This window comes from Tribolium madens, unplaced genomic scaffold, assembly GCF_015345945.1.
Source record: "Tribolium madens isolate multiple individuals breed KSU strain unplaced genomic scaffold, Tmad_KSU_1.1 Scaffold_71;HRSCAF=194;Tcas5.2_LG6, whole genome shotgun sequence".
NCBI classification, from domain to species: domain Eukaryota; kingdom Metazoa; phylum Arthropoda; class Insecta; order Coleoptera; family Tenebrionidae; genus Tribolium; species Tribolium madens.
This window is the reverse complement of record NW_025401041.1, coordinates 8,729,381-8,742,164: the sequence shown is the minus strand read 5'-3', so window position 1 is coordinate 8,742,164 and position 12,784 is coordinate 8,729,381. Positions and strand designations below refer to the sequence as shown.

Sequence of the window (12,784 nt, the reverse complement as noted above, 5' to 3'; positions counted from 1 at the left end):
AATCTCCCGCCAAACAATTGACACTTGAAAATTACAGTTTTCTGTTTTCTGTAACCGTTTTTAGGTTATTGTATGTATACAAAAACGTCCGAAATGGACATAAAAGCGATTAAAACGGCCCTGAAGACAACTTTCAAGTTCGATTCGTTCAAATCGGACCTCCAAGAAGCTGCTATTACCGAAATTTGTCAAAGTACGTCCCCCTAACATTTTTCCCCAAACTCACAAATGGGGCTGTTTTAGGGAAGCACGACGTGGTAGTGTCAATGCCCACCGGTTCGGGCAAGTCTCTATGTTACCAACTCCCGGCTGTCTTACACCCCCATCAAACAACTATCGTTTTTTCGCCCCTTTTAGCCCTAATCAAAGACCAAATCGATCATTTGCAAGCCCTCAAAATCCGGGCGAAGTCTCTCAACTCAAAAACGTCCAAATCCGACCGAGAGGCACTCATCGCCGACCTCAAAACCAAACAGCCCCTCACGAGACTCCTCTACATCACCCCCGAACAAGCCACGACTAAAACCTTCCGTTCGCTTTTTGATAATTTAGTCAAGTTTGGGAAAATTGCGTTTATTGTAGTCGACGAGGCGCATTGTGTGAGTCAATGGGGGCACGATTTTCGCCCCGATTATCTCAAATTGGGGGAATTACGCGTGAAAAACGTCCCGTTTGTGGCCTTAACCGCTACGGCGGGCTCCGAAGTCACCAAAGACATAATCACGAGTCTGAAACTCGCAAAAGACTTTAAACTTTTCAAGACTTCGTGTTTTCGCCCCAATTTGTATTACGATGTCTTTTTTCAAAACCTTCTAGAGAACGAGTTTCTCCACTTGAAGAAATTCATTATTGAGTGTCTTAAAGACAACGAGGGGGCTGCCAAGGAGAATCAAGGGTGCGGGATTGTCTATTGCCGGACTAGGGAACAAACAGAAGCTGTAACCTACAAATTAAACAGTTTAGGGGTCAAAACTAGGGCTTATCATGCAGGTTTGAAAAACTCGGAACGATTGGAGTGTCAAGAGGAGTGGCAAAGGGGCGACACACAAGTCATTTGTGCCACTATTAGCTTCGGAATGGGGGTCGACAAGGCCACAGTAAGGTAAAATTTAAAAAAATGCGATTTTTTCAAATTCAAGGACACAAATGTCAGTTGTCATTTTTTATTGCATGAAGTTAGCGTTTTATTTATTTGGCTGTTTTAACCTGTGTTTTAGCAAATTTATCACAAATCAATTGATTTTTGCCCATATTTCAATTATTCACACTTTTTGGGTGTGTTTAATACCGGATATTTTGTATTTATTAGGAGTGAAGTTAGCGTTACGTAGCGTTCATAAGATATAGTCACTTCATCGGATATTGTCACTTTTTAGATTCGTCGTACATTGGGGGATTCCCAAAGACCCGGCTTCGTTCTATCAGGAGTCAGGTCGAGCAGGCCGTGACGGTAAACCGGCCAATTGTCGCATTTACTACAACCGAGCCGATAGTCGAGCCATTTCGTTTCATCTTAATCATGACCTTGCCAAAAGCAAGGACAAGAAAATCAAGGCCGAAAATGCGATTAAAAGTTTTAAGAAAATGGTTGAGTTTTGTGAAATTGCCGACTATTGTCGACATAAATTATTCAGTGATCATTTCGGGGAATCCCCACCAAAGTGTGTCAATAAATGTGATTATTGCACCGATAAGAAGGCTGTGAAAAAAATGGTGGAAGAGTTTCATGTGAAAAGTATAGAATATAGTTCGGTTGCATTTAAGTCACAAAGTGAGGATTATTCCGATTTGTATGGTGGTGGACGTAGAGAGCAGCAGGAGTAAGTCGGTAATACAGTTTTCTGTGTTGTAATTATCGTTTTAAGGGCATTTGATGATTACCGAAATGAAAGTTCGGATAGTGAAGATCGTGATGTCAAAGCACGGAAAGAATCAAATTTATTAATACAAAAACAATTTGCTTTAAGGCGTAGCGCACAGGTGATTGGTCGATTTAAAATACGCGCTTTATTCTGATTGGTTGCTTTAGGAAGTGTCACAAAAGACGATCGAGAAACTATTTTCGAAACATACACGTGTGAGGGCAGCAGCATCGACTTCTAGTAAAGTTAAAGGTTTAACGTTGGCAATACGCGAACAGTATTTGAGCAAAATTGTGGAAGTTTTATTCGATAATTACAAGAAATGTGCAAATGAGCAAGTTTTTGATCGAAAAGACGTCGAGGATTGTGCTGTTGATATTGAATATTCAGTTTTTTCAGCAAATACCACGATGACGATGTACCGGAGTTCAGTTGCGAAGCTTGTAAGTTTGAATTTAGCGCCATCATTATTGCCAATCTCAACTTATCAAAATCCCCACCAACTGTCATAATTGTCATTGATGAAAATTTTCGAAAAAAAGCCGTTTTCCGACTTTGTTCTCATCAAAATCCTGTGGTGATTGTGATATTGTGGGTTAAATTGTGCGCTAAATGGCAGTTTTGTTCGAGTTTTTCGCGTTAGAAAGTCGTTTTATTTATAGCCTTTGTGACACACATTTTGTAGATTTCGGCAATAAAACGCTCAACTGATGATAAAAACGTGTATGAATCGTTGGTGAGTTTCGCCCCAAAGCCGGCCAAATATGAGACAATCACCGATTTGTTCCGCAACATCGAAAAAGAGCAAAGACAGACAAAGACTGAAGTGAAAGGGGGCCCAGACGTTGTGTTCCAAACCGCAAGTCAACTCTACGAAACGAATCGAGGGGGTTTTCAGACCGCGAGCCAAGTGATAGAGACGTTGTGCGAAAGCGAGGATATGGGGGAGAAAAAGCGCGATTTGTCAACTCTGTTTGGGGAGGAATCGGATGATGAGGGGGCGAAAAAGGAAGACAGGAAACGGAAGCATGAAGACAGGCATAGGAGGCATGAGAAGAAACTGAAAACGGGAGGAGAGTCTTCCATTGATAAAGAATATGAAAAGTTTGTAGAATCAGTGGAAAGTAGTACCAAAAACAAGAAAAATAAATTGAAAAAAACCGAAATTGGGAATCTCGTTGTTAAACTATTAACGCCGGCTTATGTGGAGCGCCGGTTTGAATCTCGAGACACCTTCAAAAGCACAGCTAGGAATATTTCACATGCTTTAATCGATAAAGGTTGCAAAAATATTAAAAATAACCACAATTAATGCTCAATTTTCAGATGAAAGTGAAATCAAGGAATACATTGAAGACTTTTTGAAGAAAAACGATGAAATTACGTCACAAACCGTATTGTGAAACGTTTAAATTAAGACAGTTAGGGCCAGTGTTACATAACCTCAGTTTTTTGTTTTGTGTAACAATTATTACAGTTTTGCGACGGCTATTGAGTTTTAATATGAATAAATGAACGAGTTTTATTTTCACTTCAAGATTAATTAAAATAAGTGCAAAAATGTGAAATTACATAACCTCACTTTTTGTCCAACATAACCTCACAAAAATAATTATTTGTGATAATTAAAAAAAAGGGGGCTTCCAACTGAATGAAAGTAATCTTTATTGATATTTATGTTACATAAGCATTTAGCAATTAAATAATCTATCCCACGATTTAGTCCACTCACTTAATAATAAAAATAAAAATGTGACCCCCTTGAGGGTCTAAAAGCCATCGTGGATGTTTGAAAAGAAAGTAAAATCACAGTTTGGTGTCACTTAATCCGTCGGTCTCTTCTCGCTGTGTTTCTTCGTGAATTCCTCGGCATTTTTGGTGAATTTCTTCTTGTCTTTGATGTATTCCTCAGCGAGATCGGCGCGAAGGGGGTGCTCGGGCTCCGGTTCGTTGACCAGCGCCACCAATGCTTGAATCACTTGATCGGTTTTCGTGGCCGGTTTCCAATTCTCGGCGCTGATAATCGGGAGACACACTTGGCCCTTCTCGTCGATATTCGGATGGTAGATTTTCGTTTTGAAGGTGATTTTGGGAGGCTTAAAGGGGTACTCGGCGGGGAAGTTGATCTCTATCTTAAATGCGCCCTTATTGTACGGGGGGTTGTCCTGGAATGGGGGCGTGAAGCGGGGGCAAAGTCTTGAAGACACTTACCGGAACTATGAGACCTTGCCAGGTGAGGATGTTGGTTTCGTCGACTTGAATGTCCCGGAATGATTTTAAACCGGAATTTCGGATGTCTCCCAATTCCTAAAAATAGAGAAAGTGACTCATTTTGAGGCCACTCAACCGACCCGGAATTTCAATTTCACGCCCGGAATTTTACCACTCCCGGGGTTTGGAGTGACAAAGAGACGGAATTTCGCCCGGAAACCCGGAAAATTACTCACTTTTTGTAACCTCCTAGTGGCTGCCATTTTGTCTCGTTTCTGTCAACTATATACAAATAAAACACGACGAAACACTAATTTTACCAAAAACGTGTAATTAATATCAAAAAAAGCACTTTTTATTGTGTAGAAAAGCGAATTACTTTTAATCGCCCATTACATTAAAATTTGACAAGTAACAGTGCAACCAACTTAACTAAAATCCCCTAGAAACGTAACCTAAAAATGCCCGATGTTGTTGAACACTTTTTCGGGGTTTATTTACTGTATTGCACCAATCCGAAATATGTGGGTCGGGTGTACATCGGGTACACTGTGGACCCCAATCGCCGGGTCAAGCAACACAACAAGGGGAAACAATATGGGGGTGCATGGAAAACAAGTCAAAAGGGGCCTTGGTAGGTAGAAAGCCACTCAAATGAGCCTTTAAAACGCACTTTTAGGACAATGGTATTGATTATTCACGGTTTCCCCAACAATATTTCAGCTCTAAGGGTACGAAATATTTTTTTTAGTTTCAAATCTAGGGGATTTTGTTTTAGTTTGAGTGGGCTTGGCAACACCCTCACGTTTCCCGTCGTTTGGCGCACATTTCGAAAAAAAAATCCAAAGAGAAAGTTTACGATTTTACAATTCGCGTTTTGAGCGAAATGTTACAAGTGGGGCCTTGGAATCGACTCCCGTTGACACTTCGGTGGCTCAACAATGATTTTATTCGCGACTTGCAGGTAAATCATGCAAGAAATTAACAAAAATCTGTGTTTTTTTTACAGAAAGCCCCACCAACACATATGCCCATTTGTTACGGCCCTGTTATTAGTAAAAAAGTACCAAAAAGTGTCTCATTATCACACAAGACAAGTTTTTGTTACTTATGTTACGATGAAGTTTTTAATGAAATGAAATGTGTGAATTCTAATTGCGATTTAATCGCTCATGTTATTTGTTTGTCGAAATGTTTTCTAAAAGGGGGCGAATATGTACCAATTGAGGGGGAATGTCCCCAGTGTCACCAATCCTGTCTTTGGGGGGATTTAGTCCGGAAATTTAAAGGTTGTGACAATCAGGATGTGACAATAACTGATTTAGGGGGTTTTCTCGAATAAACTATTAATACAGTTGGTACTTAAGTTTTATTAGTGATTTGCACCACAACTATAACAAAGTTGGTAACAGTGGCACAAACACGTAAAATCGTCGGTTTGCCGAGTTGAAAATAACCGGCGGTTAAAACCGGAAGATTTTCTTCCACATATTCGGTTAATTCGTTCAATTCCGGTTTAAAATTCTTCAATCTCATTTCGTGAAAAACCGTGACGATTTTTTCACCTTCTTGTCTGACGTAGTCGCACAAAAGTAATAGAATTGTAGTCCAGACCTGTAAAAATCAACAGTAGTGCCAACCAAATCGGGAAAAAAGCACTAACAACAGTGGGGCCAAGTCTAAGACCGGCTAAAGTAACACTTTCGAAAATTGTAAAATCGATTTTCACATAAATAATGAACAAAATATAATTGAGAATTTCAAAAGTGGTAAAACCCACGATTAGGGCAATGGGGAATTGAAAAATTTCGTTAAAAATGTCAATAGTTTGTCGCAATTGAATCAAAATTTTGACAGACTTGTGTAGTTCATAAATCGTGTTTTTGCCCCCAAGGGAGATTCTCACCCTTTTGTACCTCACCCTAAGGGTGTTTAAAATGACACAAAGCATGAATTTGTAAAAATTAGTAAACATAATTTGCACCAAACGCACGTTAAATTTCTTTAAGTATTGCCAACCGTAAAATAAACCCCAACGAACGTCAATTAAACTTTCACACAGTAAAGACAAAACACAGAAAATTGCAAATCTCGAATAATAGGGGAATTTCCTCGCCTTGCTTTTAGGGATTTTAGTTTTACTTTTGACAGTTTTAATGTGCCGGATCAGTTGGTACCAACATAATCGTTGCTTGAAATTTATCACTACCATAACGTAGAAACTAAAAATAATCAAATTAAATTCAGTTAAATAAGAAACCACGATTTTCATGTAGATGTCTCCAAGAAAATAATTGTTGGTAATTATCGTCGTAGTTAGGCCACAAATGAGTGAGAGAAAAACCACAACATTGTAGATTTTTTGGTGAAATGGTTCGGTTTTGGTCTCAAGGGACGATGGGGTGATTGCTAGAAATCTACCAATGGTACACACCAAACGCAGGGTTTTCAGACCCATGACTGGGCGTTTTAAACCCGTGAATTATTTAATACATTTCACTCGCACGCAAAATGAATTATTTAACATTGTTTTTTACCACAAAATAAATAAAAGCGACATTTACAAATATTGGTTTTATTTATCCCCAACTCCTAATAAAAGAACACTTAAAAAAAAGGTGTATAATTGGTTGCATACCCAAAACAATTAACTTTTATTTTGTATTTATTACCACAAACATACTGTTACTTGAACCAGAAATAAATAAAAATAGTATCTTAAAAATTTCTCTGAGTTTTCCTTAATTTCTAAAAAAACACTGAAAAAATAATTGAGTGTAAAATTGGTTGCATACCCAAAATAAGTTTATGGTAATAATTACTTAACTTTCTCTTCGTTTTTGCAATACTTGCTACAAAGTTGTTAAATAATACAAATGAGAATCATTTAAACAACAATTTTGCTAATTTATTCTTTTGGTGTAAGCTTTAATGATTTTGTTACCTAACCTCGAAGTTTTACAATTATAATGATTTTTACTATAAAAATGTGCAGAATTAGCAATGTAGCAAAAACATTAATTATAAATAAAATTTTACATTAAAATAATAACAACTGTTACAATTTTTTTACTTTTAAATTCTTTGTATAACTGGTTGCCTGCCAAAATAATTTAAATCGATTTTTCCATTATTTATTACCATTAACATTTTGATGTTATTATAAATTCATAGAATATCACTGTGTCAATAAGTTGTACTAAAACTGTAACAAAATAAACAATTTTTTACGTACTGTGTATAATTGGTTGCCTAACCTTGAAACTTTCACTTTATTAAAAAAAATCAACTTTCATAATCTCTAATTTTTAATGATTGTTTTAATTAGATTAAATAACGCATTGGAAATTATGATTATTGTATAACTCGGTCACGATCAATAAATTTTAATTAGATTACCACCCCTTGTAAGTCTTCTTTTCTACCCTTGTGACATTATTCTCTTCAAGAATTTGATTTTTTTACAATTACTGTGTTCGTGTTGAGTTGGTACTCCTGTCGGATGCTGCGAGAAATCAATAAAATCATCTCAACCCTCGCCATGTAACACCCTGTCGAAAAATTCAGCGTATTTTCAGTTTTTCATCGGTTTTTTTCACGCAATGGGATTGTTTCACGGTTGGTTGTATTGTTTTTTATGGTATTCGAGTATTATGGCCGGTAAGTGTGACTTTTCGGTGTTGTTTTACCTCCCTTGTGATTAAATTCCAGGCTATGCGATGTTTTGTCCCCTTTTACCGGTTTTATTTATTTCGAACAAGTTTTACCGGACGTGTACGGACGCTTTATTTAGTTTTTGGCAGTTATATCCGACGGTAAGGGGGTCCATACACTGTTCCGTTTTCACGGCCGATTTCTAGGTGCTTCTCGAGTTGGTGTGTGGGTGTGATATACAAGTGTCTGGGGATGCGATTAAGACAGACGAAACGTCGTTGATTGTTATGAATCATCGGACACGGACGGATTGGAATTTTTTGTGGCCCACGATGTATCATTGTGTTTCAGGACGCGGGAAATTTAAATTTCCGACGAAATATGTCTTGAAGGATGTTATCAGACATATTCCAGGGCCGGGCTGGGTTATGCAATTGGCCTGTTTTGTGTTTATTAAAAGGTGCTGGGTTTTGGATAAACTGACACTTGGGAAAGCTATAGACTATTTTTCGAATCTCAAATACAAATATAGTTTGTTGATTTTTCCCGAAGGTACCGATTTTACCACTAGTACCAAAGCCAAAAGTGATGATTATGCAAAAAAGAACGACTTTGAATGTTATGATTATGTTTTGCATCCAAGAACCACCGGGTTTGTTTTTTTAGCGAAAGAAATGTTGGAAAAGAAGGCCTTGGATGCGGTTTATGACGTCACTTTGGTGTACCCTGATTTGGTACCACAGAATGAAGCCATCTTGCTTAAGGGGAATTTCCCGAAACAGGTCAAAGTGCATCTCGCAAGGTAAAATTTTGCGTACTGCTTTGGTACTACCAAAATTTTTTGTTTCAAGTACCACTTTTTCAAAATTCAAATATTAAAAAATTAAATTTAGAATTTGGTACCAGCTAATATATATTTGGCGTAGTAGAATGTCATTTTAAGCAACTTAATTTCAATAATTCTACTTTTTTGAGTTTAATTTTACCGTAGTAAAATTTGGTACTACCTAAAATAATTTTTTTTTACATTTTTTCTTGTTTTTTGCTTACTACCAAAATTTTTGATTTATACTTTTGTCATTTGTGGTACCACTTCTGCACTTTAATATTTTTTGGTACTTAGCTGAATTAAAAAATGTAAAATTTTTTAAAACTAAGGCTTTTGGCGTTAAATTTGTTTGGTACTACTCAAAATAATTTTTTTGGTATAACTTTTTAAATTGTGATTTTAGGTAACCCAGTACCATAATTTTTTTGACACTTTTTTGTGTTTTAAAATTCTAATTGTTTTTTGTTTACTCTCAAAACGTTTTATTTATACTTTTGCCATTTGTGGAACCAGCTTTGCGCTTTTAATATTTTTTGGTATTCAACTGGATTAAAAATATGAAAATTTTCAAAACTAAGACTTTTTACGTTAAAATTAACTTTGGTAGTACTCAAATTTTTTTTTGGGTACCACTTTTTAAATTGTGATTTCAGGTACCCCAGTACCATAATTTTTTGACATTTTTTTGTGTTTTAAAAAATCAATTTTTTTTTGTTTACAACCAAAATTTTTAATTTGTACTTTTGCCATTTGTGGTACCACTTCTGCACTTTTAATGTTTTGATACTCAACTAGATTTAAAAATCTGAAAATTTTCAAAACTGATTTTGAATTAAAAGTAATTTTGTTACTACTCATTTTTTTTTGGGTACCACCTTTTAAATTGCGATTTCAGGTACCCCAGTACCATAATTTTTTTTGAGATTTTTTTGTATTGTAAAAATCTAATTGTTTTTTGTTTACTACTAAAATTTTTGATTTACACTTTAGCCATTTGTGGTACCACTTCTGCACTTTTAATATTTTTTGGTATTCAACTGGATTAAAAAAATGTGAAAACTTTCAAAGCTAAGACTTTTGGCGTTAAAATTGTTAGGTACTACTCAAAATAATTTTTCTGGTACCACCTTTTAAATTGCGATTTCAGGTACCCCAGTACCATAATTATTTTGACATTTTTTTGTGTTTTAAAAATATTTTTTTTTGTTTACTATTCAAATTATTGATTTATATTTTTCCATTTGTGTTACCAACTCTGCGTTTTTAATATTTTTTGGTACTCAACTGTATTAAAAAATGTGAAAATTTTTAAAACCAAGACTTTTTGAGTTAAAATTAATTTTGGTACTACTCATTTTTTTTGGGTACCACCTTTTAAATTGTGATTTCAGGTACCCCAGTACCATGATTTTTTTGACATTTTATTGTGTTTTAAAAAATCTAATTTTTTGTATACTTCTAAAATTTTTGCTTTACACTTTTGCCATTTGTGGTACCACCTCTGCACTTTTAATATTTTTTGGTACTCAACTGGAAAATTTTCAAAACTAAGACTTAAGTTAAATTAATTTTGGTACTACTCAAAATATTTTTTTCAGGTACCCCAGTACCATCCTGCCCAAAACCGGATCCGGCCTCGGCGAATTCCTCAAAAAACGCTGGCTGGACAAAGACCGTACCCTCCGCGAGTACCACTCAACCGGTCAATTCCTCCACGGCCAAATCCTCAAAACTCAAAATCGTTTTGAGCTCATTTTCGCCCTATTTTTTTGGACTCTGTTACCATTTTTCGTGATTTATTTACTCTATTTGTCTTTATGGTACCGCCTTGTGATTGTCCTTCATACAATATTTTTAATTTTTGTAAATGTAGCAATGGACGGGTTCCAAAATTTCGAAATCGGGTGGTACCGTTTCAAAAAATTCTTATTTAGGTTTAAGTAAAATAAATGTCAATCAATCATTTTCGTCTAGTTAAAAATGTGAATTCAAATGTGCCAAAATATGTATTTATTAATAAAGTCGGTGTTTAAATTACTGATTATATCATCACTTTCCTTCTGGTGGAGGGGGGCCCCCTCTCGATAATAGCACCTGACTTAAATCATTTAGGTTAGTTTCGTCTCAGACTGCGTTAGAAGTGTTCCAAAATAGTTATAAATTATTTTTTTCGATTTTTATTAGTACCACAGGTAAGTACTTTTTTAATTTTTTTTTCGCTTTTATTTCCGTAATAATTTCACAAGTTATGCAAGAACTGGTTCTTAAAATATTCGGAAATTATTGTGGCGAGATAGTCAGAGAAAGTCCGAGGTATTTACGCAATTCTGAACGGGTTTTGAAGGATGGTACCACTTTTTTTCATACCATGTTGGTCATTAACAACGGACTTAAGACACATCCTTGAGGTCTACGTTAGGAAGTACCTTGACATTGTCCATTTCGACAAATTAAACCAATTAGTAAACAAGTTTCAAATGGGTGAACCCATGATGGGTTTTCTGAGAACCATGGAAATAACCATTAATTGTTTTTCCATTTGTTTTGGCAGTTTCTGTACTTTCCAAATCATTAAATTCAAGTTAAAATGTCTTTTAAATAACTTTTCGTTTGGAATTGACTCAGAAATTTAAATATGTACATAAAAATAATTTGAAAATTTTGAGTGAGTACCGGAAGTACCATCTTTTGGCACGTCTTTGACCTCTCTCGAGCAAAGGGCAAAAACGTGCAAAAGCAATTATAAAATTTAATACTTACGTAATGTTTAAAGTTTGGTAGTACCAAAGACATATAGAAAAAGTACCTTTCATTAATTTAGAAATTTTTGTACAAATTTTGTGTAGAAATAAATGAGGATTTAAAATCTCAAAGAAAAATTGTTCTGCGACTGATAATTTAGGTACCAAAAAAATTCAAATTTTAAACAATTACACTCGAGTTTTTAATAAATACAATTTTTTTACTATATTCGAATGAGCATTTGTTGATTTAAGCAAAAACTAATTAAAAAATTCAAAGTAGTACTCCTAGTACTCTGTCAAGTTGTACAAATTTGGTTAATTTTTTTTTTTTTGAGTACGCCACTGATAAATATAATTAAGAATAAACTTGCTCAAAATCAATAAATTTTCTTTTAAATCCAATTATTTATTAAAAATAATTAAACTAAATACCTATTTATTTTTTTATAAAAAAAGTCAGGTTAATACAACTTTACAGAATAGTATTACTGGTCGTCTCAACTAGACTTTTAATTAATCAATTTATAAAAAAAATATTTTTATTTTGTTAAACAAATGACAAAACTATTTTGTTGTCAGTTTGGTGCTTTTATTGAAAAAAAATTGAAATTTGAAAAATTTGGACCCAAAAAATTAAGTTTTTGGTAGTACTGTTGGGTCCCAGACGTAAAAATTCCTAAAAATAGTAAGAAAAATATACTGTTTTTGACATTTTTGTATTGGTCACAATAAAAATCAATAATTTGTTGTTTTTTTAAGCAAAAACTAATAAAAAAATTTAAAGTAGTACTCCCAGTACTCCCTGTCAGTTTTTCGTTAATAAAACAATAAAAAAATAAAAAACTCTAATTAAAAAAAAATGTGTAGGCCCTTTTGATTCACTATAATATTTTTTGCCCTCTCCCCTCAAAATATTTTTTTAAGTACGCCACTGCTTTTTTAATTACTAATTCTAAATAAAATTAAGAATAAACTTGTTCAAAATTAATACATTTTCTTATAAATCTAATTATTTTTTAAAAATAATGAAACTAAATTACCTATTTTTGGTATAAAAAAACACAAGTCAAGTTGATACAACTTTACTGGTTGCCTAAAATAGACTTTTAATTAATCAATTAATAAAAGAAAATATTTTTATTTTGTTAAACAAATGACAAAACTATTTTGTTGTTAGTTTGGTGCTTTTGTGCAAAAAAAAAAATTGGACCCAAAAAATAAAGTTTTTGGTAGTACTGTTGGGTACCAGACGTAAAAATTACTAAAGATAGTAAGAAAAATATACGGTTTTTGACATTTTTGTCATTTTTGACACTGTAAAAACGCCAAAAAAAATGTTTATGGCTACTTTTTAGTGGAATTTTGTAAGTTAACCTTGATTTTAGTTTATAACTGTTTTTTATTTTGCAAAGGTCACATCTATTGTAAAAATTAACATAAATTTAAAACAAATATAATTACACTTTTTACAGATAATTTACAAA

General features: G+C 34.3%; 5 protein-coding genes across 5 annotated transcripts in view; 4 read left to right on the top strand and 1 right to left on the bottom strand.

Moving 5' to 3' along the window:
- Nucleotides 1–27: 27 nt before the first annotated feature.
- Nucleotides 28–3,393, top strand: LOC123008678 (ATP-dependent DNA helicase Q5). Its single transcript, XM_044404628.1, has 7 exons — nucleotides 28–193; nucleotides 244–1,102; nucleotides 1,377–1,820; nucleotides 1,866–1,980; nucleotides 2,030–2,305; nucleotides 2,548–3,142; nucleotides 3,189–3,393. The coding sequence occupies exons 1-7, from the start codon at nucleotides 73–75 to the stop codon at nucleotides 3,263–3,265; spliced, it is 2,487 nt and encodes an 828-aa protein (XP_044260563.1). The 5' UTR covers nucleotides 28–72; the 3' UTR covers nucleotides 3,266–3,393.
- A 117-nt stretch (nucleotides 3,394–3,510) lies between these two features.
- On the bottom strand, nucleotides 3,511–4,504 carry LOC123008682 (ubiquitin-conjugating enzyme E2 L3). The gene is made up of 3 exons (XM_044404634.1): nucleotides 4,310–4,504; nucleotides 4,074–4,169; nucleotides 3,511–4,027 (listed from the first exon to the last, which is right to left on the bottom strand). The coding sequence occupies exons 1-3, from the start codon at nucleotides 4,334–4,336 to the stop codon at nucleotides 3,686–3,688; spliced, it is 465 nt and encodes a 154-aa protein (XP_044260569.1). The 5' UTR covers nucleotides 4,337–4,504; the 3' UTR covers nucleotides 3,511–3,685.
- LOC123008681 (structure-specific endonuclease subunit slx1) lies at nucleotides 4,488–5,432 on the top strand. The gene is made up of 4 exons (XM_044404632.1): nucleotides 4,488–4,707; nucleotides 4,753–4,804; nucleotides 4,852–5,037; nucleotides 5,083–5,432. Exons 1-4 carry the CDS (start codon nucleotides 4,535–4,537, stop codon nucleotides 5,413–5,415), a joined length of 744 nt encoding a protein of 247 aa, XP_044260567.1. The 5' UTR covers nucleotides 4,488–4,534; the 3' UTR covers nucleotides 5,416–5,432.
- A 2,122-nt stretch (nucleotides 5,433–7,554) lies between these two features.
- LOC123008759 (lysocardiolipin acyltransferase 1-like) lies at nucleotides 7,555–10,587 on the top strand. The gene is made up of 4 exons (XM_044404759.1): nucleotides 7,555–7,733; nucleotides 7,785–7,888; nucleotides 7,934–8,529; nucleotides 10,155–10,587. Exons 1-4 carry the CDS (start codon nucleotides 7,676–7,678, stop codon nucleotides 10,498–10,500), a joined length of 1,104 nt encoding a protein of 367 aa, XP_044260694.1. The 5' UTR covers nucleotides 7,555–7,675; the 3' UTR covers nucleotides 10,501–10,587.
- A 67-nt stretch (nucleotides 10,588–10,654) lies between these two features.
- The window catches only part of LOC123008439 (putative fatty acyl-CoA reductase CG5065), a 7,179-nt gene continuing 5,049 nt past the window's right edge, over nucleotides 10,655–12,784 (top strand). Inside the window, exon 1 of the mRNA XM_044404233.1 lies at nucleotides 10,655–10,748. The gene's annotated coding sequence lies outside the window, so the exon portion shown is untranslated. The remainder of the gene's footprint in view (nucleotides 10,749–12,784) is intronic.